Source organism: Musa acuminata, chromosome BXJ1-7, assembly GCF_036884655.1.
Source record: "Musa acuminata AAA Group cultivar baxijiao chromosome BXJ1-7, Cavendish_Baxijiao_AAA, whole genome shotgun sequence".
In the NCBI taxonomy this organism is placed as follows: Eukaryota; Viridiplantae; Streptophyta; class Magnoliopsida; order Zingiberales; family Musaceae; genus Musa; species Musa acuminata.
In genome coordinates, this window is record NC_088333.1 from 43762307 (window position 1) to 43774993 (window position 12687).

Below are 12687 nucleotides of genomic sequence, written 5' to 3' on the forward strand. Positions count from 1 at the left end.
ATCGCATCAGGTTTCCAAGGGTCAGACGAGGATCCGTTGAAGATCAAAGGCCTCAATGTTCCCCATAAGAGACACTAGACTGATCATCATGACAGACAGCAGAGAACCAGAGCTAAACCTGTTCTATAGCAATTTGAGCGACGAGAGTGAGGTATTAAACATATGGATACGTACGCATACAGAGCAATTGTTGATGTTATATCAGACGTAACAAAAAAAAAAAAAAGTTTTAGCAATGAAAGAATAAAATTTCTATTCAATCTTACTTGTAAGATACAAAAGAAGGGTGGCCTAAAGATAGCCTGTGTTCCAAGTACAAAAAAAAAAACGCTGGCTTGTTCCCTGAAGAAGCCAACTCCCAGTCAAAGTTCACCCTTCACATAATATCGTGTTTCCCCTACAAATTTGACGTCAGTTGCTTTTGTACAATACACTTGGACACAGAACATGGCCAGTATATAAAGCATATTCTACTGCACAGTGATAATGAAGTTTAAATTCTGCTGCAAATTTAAACCCATTCGTGCTGCGAGCTGCCCATGTTATAAAGTTTTCAAGGACTTATGCCCACGGTCCTGCACCCTTACCTTAAGCCTGCACCAACAATGGTATGCCAACTCTCATTCACATAACCTCCAGATTCTTCTTGTTGGAGCCCCACTTCAACTACCAGAAGGCACATGATTCTTGCTTGACAGGTGATGTATATTGACGCTTCATATTTAGCATCGAGGTACAAACTCTTTACATGACGGATGCAGTTTTAGATCTCTTAGGCTCATGACGCATGCTTCTTTCCAACTTCCAACCATGCAGACAACCTATACTCAGCCTCCTCGATCTATCTCCAAAAAATAAATCCCTTCGCTTACCTTTGTGATTAGATTAGCACATGTTTCTACCACTTCCATCCGTCTGACCAGGCATATCAGCATTACAAAGGGGCTTTCCTGCAAGAGACAAAAAAAAGGAAGGAACATGTACAACCTACAGAGAAAGCTCCTTGTCCTGCCAGTTCAAATGAATCTGTTTTGAGTGTCTGAGATCCCAGATATAGCCCGGTCAGATGTTTCTACTTGAGGAACCAGATAGCTGCCTGGAGGTCTCAACTCCACATTATATCTCCTTTCGTGAAGCAACAGAAGTATTTTGCCTCCTCGTAACGCCATAATGAGAACCATCTCGAGACCTTTCATTTGAATGCCCCAGATCCAAAGATATCGCGTTGAATTTTAAATTCCTATAGCCACCATTTCTTGGCAGAAAAGAGCTTGACTTGTCTTCATCTTCAGACTGTGCTCCAGACTTGGGTCCAGCGAGCATATCCAAATGTCGTTGTCTTTGCCCACCAGTTCTTGAATTCCTCATGTTGTTCGAGGAACCCTTTGCAGGAGATGCAGCGGACCCCTTCAGTACCAAGAATTCCTTGGGGATGTTTTCCATGTCAACAAAGCATTCTCTTGATTTAGCATCAGCAATCAGAGCAGCCCAGTCCTCTGACTGAATGAGAGCATTGGCATTGCCAACCACCTATAATCAAATTGATCATACAACATTAGTCAACAAGTTTCCAAAGATAACATGATGTATCAAATATAGTATGAGAGTAAAAAAGGTTACCCAAAGCGCCCTCCTAGCACGAGTAAGAGCAACATTCATGCGTCGAATATCAGCAACAAATCCTACCCCATGGTTTGAGGCCCGGACACATGACATAATTATTACATCACGCTCTTGACCCTGAAATGCATCGATAGTGTTGATATAGATATCCTTCCCCTCCTCTGAGTTCAAAACCTCCTCAAATTCTCGTTGAAGACACTTCAACTGAAGTTTATATGGCGTAATTATCCCAACAGAGACCTTTTTTCCACTACTTGCTTTCACAAACTTCTGAAGATGTTCATACAACCGCAATGAAAATTGTGCTTCATGAACATTCTGGTAGGAGACAGATCCACCCCTATGGGATTCCCGTCCGTGCATGATATCATAAAAGACATAAGGCCGCAATAAAGGATCTTTATAGTAAACTTCATCAGCTAAATTGGCAATGCTCTCACTGTCTGTCAAGCGTCCTTGATAGAAGTATCGTGATGGGAAATCACGGATCTGAGGATGCATCCTGTACTGTACAGACAATAGCAGAGTTGGGCATCCTGCCTGTTGAAATCTCTCAAAAAGGCTTCTGCTATAAAGCAAAGTTCCAGCAGCTTTACTTATAACAGTTGCAGGAAGTTGCTGCGGATCACCGACCAAAACACATCTTGCTGCACCAAGTGAGAGTGGCGGAAGGACTGCAACCTCACTGGCCTGTGCAGCCTCATCAATAACCACCATATCAAATCCATGAGTAAGGCGAGAGAATATCTTGCGGCCACTGCTTGACACTGTTGTGAAAACAATTTCAGCTTCATTGGCAAAACTTGCTTCAAGGCTGGCCCGAGCATCTTCCAAATTAAAGTTACTTCCAGCACGAAATTTACTTTCTAAAATAGCGAGGCGTGACAACTCAACCAAAACTTTGTCTCTGTTCTCTATAGCTGCAGCAAGCTTCTGAAGTAGCACATCACGATTCTGGTCACGGGCAGCCAGGACATCAGGATCCACACCAACAGATCCTTGTGACCGACTTGCAGCAGCTGCAACACTAAGATCTCGCTGCAGAGAAAGTATTTCCTGCGCAAGAGCAGATTCACGAACTTTGAACTGATGCAACCAGCCAGCTACTTCTTCACGGCTCTTCAGCAAAAGCTGTTCAGTTCTTCGCTCAACAGAAACTGCCTGTGCAGCCCTGGTTTGTGAATCTACTCCAACACGAGCAACATCAGGCCGATAGACCTTCATTTCTCCATCAATGAAACCACGATCGAGAACACGTGCTACCAACTCATCTGTGGCAGCATTTGAAGGAGCACACACAAGCATTCTTGGTTTAGGACAAAGTTTTGGCAGAGTGCGTAAGAGACTTTGGTCCATATTCTGCAAGACTTCATCTATTGATCCTGAAATAACACTCTCAGAATTGCTCTCAATTGTTTGCTTATAACTTTCTGGAGCAAGTTTCTTGAGAAGTGCAGTGTAGTAATGCTGATACTGGACGAGATGAATGACATTAAGCATTCCCCAAACAGTATGTGTTTTCCCAGTGCCTGGTGGGCCTTGAACAAGCGTAAAAGGCCAAGGATCTTGCCGCTTTGTTGCTCCACTGTTTGTACCTGCAGCAGTGTGCATAGCAGCCCACTGAATTGCAGCCAGCTGTGGACCATTAAACGTCCTATGCAGATGATCAACAAAATTTTGAGTAAAACAATCAGGCATAGCAGGAGTCTGCTCTTCATACTTAGGGAAATGTTCTGGACTAGGCTTCAATATTGCAGCTTGCATCTATATAAGTAGATTTCATCAGCATGAGTGGAAATGGAAATGTAAATTGAAGAACTTTATGCCATAAGATAGGTGTGGTACGTCACCTGCAAATTAAGACGGCGAAATGCATGCAGTGCAATGTATTCACGCTGAGTAGTTGCAAGGGATCCAAGGACAGATAGATACCAAGTACTCTTGGGTTGAAGCTTCCTAAGGATATGATCATCATTCATCCTGCTGCTGAGGTCAAAATATTATTGCTGTTAGAATATTGTTTTGCAGTGTCATCCTGTCAATGTCTGTCAACATATTGAAACACAGTTGCAGGCATATCTAAAAGTAAATATAACCTCTGTAATGTTAGCAGCAAACACTACCCAAGGCCAAAATATCGTATCAAACTCAACGCAGAAGAACAAACCAGATTTACACACGGACACATACAGATGTCTACAGATGTCTATATGCCGTTTAACAGGAAAGGGATGAGATATATTCATATATTATTGAGGCACATATGGTGAATACATCAACAATGGTATCAGCCATTTAACCTCACCATGTGAGTTTAGCTCACTAGATGTCTAGGCATGTATAGCTCACTAGATGTCACCAACAAGTTTAGCATATAATAAATCTATGTGAGTTTAACTTATGTTATATTTCCATGTAAGAAAAAAGTCACCTGATGAAAATTTGTATTCCATTGAGTGAATGCATTATCTTTGCTAATTGACTGTTTTACAAGTGCAATCTTAACTAGTAAAAAAACCAATCTAGAATTCCTGGTAGCCCTTATGTATTCATTGAAAAAGTAAAAATTAAAAACACAAAGGTGGATATTACCTACTAGAATCATACAAATCCCCAACAAAGAAATGAAGAATTGCTCCAAGGGGGTCACGTGTGTCAATGGGGATATGACGTCTAACCGTACCCACAACACGTCCATTAACCTCATGTTCAATATCATCTTCGTTTGCAGCAAAACTATTTCTCCTACTAGATCTGGCTGCTTCCAGAAGGACAAGGCATTAGTGTGAGACATATAAAAACATGTCATAACAAAAAATATCAGAGTATATCACATTTTTCAGAACTCAAATCCTAGTAAATGATAAAGCATATACAAGCTCATGCATAATATCATGTTATAACCAGCATAAAAGAGTTAAAGGACAAAGTCATACCTGCACCAGCCCTTGGGTATGCCAAAACTGCAACATCACCTTCCTTAAAATTCCATTTGCAATCATGAACTGGAAGAACTATGGCATCATACCACCCTGAATTTTAACAATATGAAACGACATTAACAGGACATTCAGACGAGCATGCAGCAACCATATTATGCTAATTCAGGAGTAATCAGCGTGCACATAACTGAGCAAATAACTTATTAGTTGCACATTGAAAAAAAAAATAACAATCAGTGTGAATACAGTGTAAATGATGCACAATCTAAATAAACTAAAGTCCCACCCAGCAAGAATTAAGAAGAAAAGTTAATGAACATTTAAGCATTAACTTGTACCAGTCAATACTCTCTTGAAGGAAGAAAAACTACTCAGCCAGCCACTGTAGCAGCAAGTATTGTTCCTTTGCAGAACATATACTTTCACAGATCACTGGCTAGCTTGACCTGCATAAAACAGGCATATTATCTTCTAAGCAAGTTCTGTACCCTACAGAAAGTCAATGCTTAATTTAAACAAAATAACTATGCCTTAGGTTGTCACTAGAAGCCTTCATATAACATTTCTTAGTCTAACATAAAAGACCTCCAATGTCCACTTTGACCTTTTGAGGAGCCATTGACCTTCTATGGTGAAGGATGGAAATATATTTAGCATCACCTTATGCAACATGCATTCCATTCCTCAGTTAAGCTCATATCAAATGACCAGAGAATCAAGATTCCAATTTGTGTCAAATCGGCAACACAATTATTGTAGACATTAAACAATCAGGTACACTTCCTAACACTCTTCTAGAGGCTAAATTCACTACTAAAATATTGAGTTTCACCATTTTAGTCTACTTAATTGATGGTACCATTATCAATCACCTATCTATATGTTGTTGAATAAAATTAAGGCTAAAAGATCAGGACCAAGGTTTGACTTACCGGTCCGAGCCAATGTTCTGACCTACCGATGACACGACATGTGCTGCCCCATATCGGTGTATCGACGTACGATATGCTGATGCATACTACTGTTTTGACGAGGAAGAAAAAGAGGTTGAAGAGGAAGGTCCGGTGGAGGAACAAATGAGGAAGAAGAAGACAGGAAGAAGGAAGAAAAAGAAGAAAAAGAAAAGGAGAAGTGCAGCGACACCTGGGAAGCAACAACAGTAGCAACAGTGTCGAACGGAAGTTGTAACATCACAGCATCAAAGCGGCAATGCTGCTGCAGTATCGCAGTGGCAAAGCAGCAAAGAGGTAGCGCCGATGCAGCACCACAACAGCGAAGAGGCAATGCCACGGCTTCGTACACAAGAAGAGCCCTAATCTGCCTTTTTTTTAACACTGACATGGACTAAGACCCACCACTTTTTGATTTTTTTTGTTATTTTAATTCAGACCACCGGAAACGGGGTGGTCCACGTATCGATTCACACCCGGACTAGTACATACCATTTTGAGTGGTACAGCAATCCTTGATAAAGACAAACATATAAAGCATAGAGGCAAAAGGACAGAACACTACCAAGGAAATCAAAAAATTAAGAACATTGTGACTAGACTACATGAAGAGATATAATGACTACTTAGAAATAATAGACTAAAGACCAATGAACAGCTTATATTCATTAAGGATTAAAAACACAAAATTTTGCTTATGTAAACTCACAATGTAAAGCATCATGTACAACATTATAGTTAGATTTGTGCCCGTATTGACTTGATCAATACTAGGTCTGCCAATGAAGATAGAAGATGAAAGTAAACAACTTCATGATGATATGTCAGAAAGGGATAATCTATGACTGCAATGTGCTCACCTCTTTCTCGTCTTTCAACATTTTTTACACGGACCATTATATGTGCATCCCTTGTTATAGTCTCCTGAAGCTCCTCATAGGTGCTGTACAATTGCGCTCGGCATTCCTCAAAAAGCAAAGGCTCAAGGACTCTCACATACTCTTCAACAGACTCAAAATGCCCAGGCACACGCTGCAGCTCCGTCTCCTCTGCTAAAAACCAGATATTTGTTATATTCAACACTATGAGCTACAAGTAGGGTAATATCACTAGTTAAATCAAGAGCATTCAAATAAAACAATAAAACTAATTCACATAAACTATTATAAGACGAGTCACTATAAGGTTATAGTCAATAACAAAGGCCAAAACATTCTTGACAAAAATCCTACATATGTGATCCTAACAAATATACATCTAGGATGACCAGTCAACATAAGCAGTAATACAACTGGAGAAAAAGATTCTATGTACTTTGTAACAAAATAATTTTGATAAGTACATCCGTAGTATCACTATCACCAACAAATCACAGGAAGAGCATTACAAATCAAGAAGTTTTCCATGTACATGAAAGAAAAGTAAACTAAAATTCATAGCAAACACAAAAAAGTTCTAAGTTTAGATCCAATAGAACTTAATAATCTCAATAACTCAAGCCTAACAAATTGAAGTCCAAGTAAATTCCATTAAAAATAACATCTCCACATGGTTATCAAATGCATTGTGTTCACGGTACTTATCACTAACAACTTAATGCTAGAAATCCAGTTCACCTAATAAATGTACTTAACATCCTTAGTGCGCACTATCACAAATTTTCTCTTATTCCCACAAATGACTGCAAAATAAGCTACGATGAAAGTTACAACCACCAGGCATCAAGTAGTCAACCCTAAGGTTCAGTTCTCACTGATGCCTCAGTTGTTATCTTGGTAAAAAAGAAAGAAGTATAGGTGTTCACACCAATTCTAGCATCCAAAAATCCTGCAAATAGAGTCCTAAGGAACCTGAGAGAAACCTGACCTTCCTCCACTTTTCTTCCAATAAAACTAACATAAAACATCTCATATTTCAGTGTCATTAATCTGGAGTACAACTAAGATCAAAGGACAAAAGCAAGATGTCTCTTGGGACTGAGCAATGAGAAGAAGCAAAGCACGTGCCAAACCTGGATGATGCCAAAACTTCTCATTTGTCACCTCCCTCAATAGGCGTTCTACTGATGTATCTTGGTACTGTGGGTTTGTCGAAATCTGCCTCTTGGAAGAAGAATTCCTCTTTGTTCCCAATTTTTGATCTGTGTTACCTTGCCCAGAGACAGGAGGCTTCCTAGATGACACTGCAGAATTTTTTAACAGTCTGTTGTCCACAGATTGCTTCCATGGACCTTGCCTTGGACCTGGTGGTGCATATATTTCCGAAGAGCAATCATTGTGGTTTAGCTTCTTAGAGCGAACTAGACCTCCTGAGACTACATCCCCATTTAATTCATTTTTTTGGTCAATTTCCATGAGTGAACTACCCTCAATGCCCAGGATATCAGATTGATTCTGGTCTTTGGTTATTGGCTGATTCTGTCTTTCAAGACTCCGGTCAACAACAGAATTGTTAGCACGAAATGAATCCTTAGAGGGACGTGTAACAATAGGTGCCGGAAAAGAAGTTTGCCTTCTAGGTGTTGTTGTTTTCACAGTACTCGCTCGCTTAGCATCCTCCACATTTATAAAGACAGTTTGTCTGGCTCTTTTCTTCCCTAGCATTGCCTCCTTGTGCTCATCAAGTTTAGGCCTTTTCACAGGATTATTTGCAAATCTCAGAGCATGACTGGCTTCAACTCCTCTAACTTCTTTTACTTTTGCAACTGAAGATTCCTCCACACAATCAGCAGGTACCTCTACCTTTGAGTCAAAATCTGTATTTCTGTGGGTCTCGAACACCATAGAGCCATTATCTTGCAGGTTTTTTAAAGATTCACCAACTTCATTATCGCTAGTTCCAACAAAGCTATTAGAATCATTCTGACTATTCTCATCAGCTTTAACAAAATCAGGCTCACTTTCTTCATCCACAATCTGCTTCTCTGCAAATTCAGCACCAAGGGACTCGTGTAAACTGCTTGTAATGCCTACACTTTGATCTATGTTGCCATCCATATCAGACCATTCGCCATCTTCTCTTTCAACCGTTTGGACATCCTGACTACCTGATGACACTAGCTTGCTGTTTTTATTATCATCCTCAAAACTTGCAGCTATAGAAGTCAAAGTTTGGTTGGCATTTGATTCACTACCAGATAGCTTAAGCACTTTCGATTTCTGCAAGTCATTTTTTCTAACAAAAGGTTGAAAACCTGAACCTGTTGATGCATGTGAGAATGTATGGTTATTCAGCATTCCTTGACATCCTTCTGATGGTGAAAGCAGATTTGAGCTGTTTAAATTGGCATCTGGAAGAGATTTTTGGGACTGATAGATGAGAGGATCATCATTCTCATCTTCCTCTTCCACCGGTAGCTCATTAAGATCAAAAAATGGCCTTTGATGACACCCCATTTCATGTGTATACACATAAAAGGTAATTCGATCTGCGTTATATATAGAGCATCATTCCTGAACCTTCTTCATTTTTTAATTTTTTTTGGAAAGCGTACCTCCTGAGCAAATTTTCTGCAAATCAAGTTTAGAATAAGTATTGAAGAGGCCACAACATTGAACTGAAGTAACAAAGAAAATTGCCAGCTGTCATTTCAGAGATGAAAGGGAAAAAAATCTAAATTCCTAGTTATTTCAAATTATTGTCTATCTATATCCAATGATGTGGTCTACATACGTACTACAAAAGCAAATTTAGCTCGTTTAGCTGAAAATGTCAAAATAGTGATCATGATAGTTTCCTGGACTGAAAGAAAATGTCCAAATGCTAGTATCCAGATTATCACAACTTCAATAGAATGCATGTTCAGATATTCAAAGTTGCATGTAGAGTAAACATTACATAATTCTCTGCATTGTGAAATGTGAATGAAAGTTGACAGTCATTAATATAAAACAAGCATATCAAAAAAGAAGAGAATCAAACCTGACATGACCCTATATCAGTGGGTATCACCGATTGCTAAATAGATTAAGGTATTCATTTGGACAAACAGAATTATACGTTTGTAGGCAGGCTTCTCCAGAAGGAGTAGATACAATTAGAAATCATCAATGAGATGAATGTGACTTGACATTCACATTCTAGTCCACATTCATAGGTTGAAATCCTCTACAGTTGGTCTTGTATAATCAGGTTGCTGACTTGTGATTATCAAGATCTAAAAGCAAATTACCTTCTAAATGTTTTCATGAAACAAGTTCCAGCACTAAAATTCTCAATAAATGACCAATTACAGAAGGAAATTGTATTCATAAACATGTATTTATTGGATGCTCCATTATTGCAGGATTCATAAGATCAACCTTTAACATTATTGTGTCTATAAACCAAGAAAATTTTGTATATAACCCACGCATAAAGCCAGTAATATGGCATTCTCCTCATGTACACTTGACATATCACACATAATGACATATTACCTCACTGTTTTATTGATCATCATATGTTCATTGTGCATAGGTAAGTCAACTCGCAACCAAAATAAGACCATTTAGACCCTACAGAACTAACCTACATAACTTACCAATAGTGAAAAACAAGTCTGACATTTTGTTCATGGTGTAAACAACACTATACTTCCATCAAACTGTTAAAATCACGAAAATAGAAGTCATAATACAACATCGTAAGTGATATGTAACAACATCATAGCACAAATCTTGTGTACGACAATATTTATTGTACCTAAACATACATGCAGAGTGTTAAACGGTAAAGCGTTGCAATTTTCAAGTATATCACGACAGCTGAAAAACAGAGGAATAAGAAAGTGATCAAACAGTTCATGATCATTAGGGGCTATTGCTTTACATATCAAAGAAAATCATAGATCTAACAATCCTTTTTTTTGCAATGTTAGGCTAATTTACTATTACTAACCCTAATCAACAAAGGATCAATCGTCAGAACAACTACTCGGTACCACATATACTTGAGCTAAACAAAAATGGTTGCTCAATGGAATCAATTGTCCACTAAAAAACCATCATTGACCTCTCGAAGATGATAATCGGATCAACCCCCACTGAGGGGGCACCCATTTTGCCCTACTTGTTAAATTATGAGATCACAAGTTCATAGTGCCGATCACATAGATCAGAACACGTGCTCCACCAACCCTGGTAGTCAATCCACCAGAAAAGGACAAATTTCCACCCGGAATCCTCGGTAAATTCGCAGCCGGCCGCGAGAACAGTCCTAGCTCGGGCGATAACTAGGGTTTCGCAGGCACGGGCAACCGGCTGTCCTAGGGCATCTTGCAGCGATCAAAAGCACGAGGAAGGAACCAAGGAGGCGAGATCTCACCCAGAAACGCGCGCGGGGGAGCAAAGGGGGCCGGGAGAAAGGGCAGCCGCTTGCGAGTGCTTCCAAGAGAGAGAGAGAGAGAGAGAGAGAGGGGTGGGGGGGGGAGGGGGGGAATGATCGCCTCGCGGTCGCGATGCAGAGGTGAGGAGTGGAGGGAGCCATCGGCCGCTACTTATAGACTCGTCGGTCACCAAACACAAGCCTCCGGGACACGTGCCCTACCACGTGACGCTGAGTCGGACGGCTGTGATTCGAATTTCGCAACGCCGGATTAGGAATGTTATACTTACTCTATTTTTCGACGGTGCCACCCCCCTATGAGAGAGGGGGCGGGGAGTAGATCCGAGGAAATCCGGTCGCGGTTGGGGTTGGGAAGGCATTTGACCGAGATCGCAGGATGCCATGTTCGTCGCGCTGCCGAGATCAGCCGAAGGGACGCCACGGATAAATAAGGTGGGCGATCACGTCATTTCGCACTCGATCAATATGCATTTAGGCTCGACTCGGATCCAACATAATTGGGATCGAAACATAATTCGGGATTGCACCATTTAGATAGAATGTGTTTTGGGAACATTGCCATCTTTGAGAGAGAGCATATAATCCCGAATCAAATTTCCAGGGCGATTTAGTGAATCTAGTCCTCGTTCTCTCTCTTAACGTTTTGGTTACTCGCTACCAAAACTAAATGGCCGATTCGATCGAACCAATACAGTAATCAATCAAAAGAACTTGATTCGATCGATGTCAATCAGAATTTAAAATAAAAATTCGGGTTAATCACGATTCGTGGTTATAATTTCACAAGAAAAATTGAGGTTGGAATCAATTAATAAGGATATATATTTTGAGTCTCTATCTTATGAGAAAACTATTTTCGAGTTTGATTGAATGTTGATATTCTCGTATAATTTTATATAATATCATAGTGAATTGGATTCGAGATTAAACCGCTCCAACATCCAAATGAATATATTTTTGTTCGCTAAACCAAAAATATTTTTCGTTCCGATTGTGGCTAACGCGACATATTCATTATATTATAATTTTTTTCTAGCTTGATCGTAGGATAGTCAGAACCCCGATTAGGAAGTCATACGTCAAAGTTACTTTTGTTTCATGATTAGAATATTCAAAGAAGTTGCTAAATTTCTTTGTCAATGTCCAAAATTAACGAAAGTCCGAAATTATGCTTTATTAGCTTAATACGTGAAGCTCAATTTCATGCCGACTCATTAATTTGACGAGTCTAAATTAACAATAATTAGCCGATCATCTAGTCATTCATATTATAATTTTATGATTTCACTTAATATTATGGAATTATTGGATAGGGGGTTACGAAGTCTATCAGCTTCTAGATTAATGATACAGAATGTCAAACCCTGTCCTGATATGTCTAATATTGAAGGCACTGTCTCCTAAATACTTAATCAACATAAACAGGACATAAAATGGCTGCCAATTTTGGCGATGACGTGATTGTGATTGACCATGTAACGCTGGCAGCGACAGAGCCCAACCTACCTAATTGACAGCGTTTGAGATGTGAGATGTTGGGATGCAGCTAAGTAGAGTCTCTATTAACTAAGACTTATTGTTTCGTTGTTTAATTGATCTTGTTTGAATCGTACGGTACGCTTACGTATTCATCTGCAAATTTTATCATTATATTATATATTATGGACTTAATTGATCTGTCTAAGTCGTACTCTTATGTATCCATCTGCAAGAGATCAATATCCTCGAAACCTCTCATGAGATATATCAAATTTCTATATTTAATTTATAATTCCTATCAATGTAAATTATAAATATAGACTTTATAAACTCTCAATGACCATAATAAATAAATATAAATATTTTAA

At 39.3% G+C, this 12687-nt stretch overlaps 1 protein-coding gene across 4 annotated transcripts; it reads right to left on the reverse strand.

Annotated features, from left to right (window-relative positions):
• Positions 1-374: 374 nt before the first annotated feature.
• Positions 375-10921, reverse strand: LOC135679639 (helicase sen1-like). Of its 4 annotated transcripts, none has more exons than XM_065193618.1 (8): positions 10820-10921; positions 7527-9024; positions 6376-6564; positions 4560-4655; positions 4216-4381; positions 3474-3609; positions 1621-3387; positions 375-1530 (listed from the first exon to the last, which is right to left on the reverse strand). In XM_065193618.1, the coding sequence occupies exons 2-8, from the start codon at positions 8908-8910 to the stop codon at positions 1117-1119; spliced, it is 4152 nt and encodes a 1383-aa protein (XP_065049690.1). In that variant the 5' UTR covers positions 8911-9024; positions 10820-10921; the 3' UTR covers positions 375-1116. The 4 variants fall into 4 exon arrangements, with proteins under 4 accessions (XP_065049690.1, XP_065049691.1, XP_065049689.1 ...); XM_065193619.1 differs by having other exon boundaries at positions 3474-3606; positions 6376-6567; XM_065193617.1 differs by having other exon boundaries at positions 6376-6567.
• Between the last annotated feature and the right edge of the window lie 1766 nt (positions 10922-12687).

Coding starts and splice junctions, on each gene's coding strand:
- LOC135679639 (XM_065193617.1), bottom strand. CDS start 8,910: ATGGGGTGTCATCAAAGGCCATTTTTTGATCTTAATGAGCTACCGGTG. Junction 4,656..6,375: donor TGTTGAAAGACGAGAAAGAG/GTGAGCACATTG, acceptor GTTAAAATTCAG/GGTGGTATGATGCCATAGTT. Junction 3,610..4,215: donor GATTTGTATGATTCTAGTAG/GTAATATCCACC, acceptor TTTTGACCTCAG/CAGCAGGATGAATGATGATC.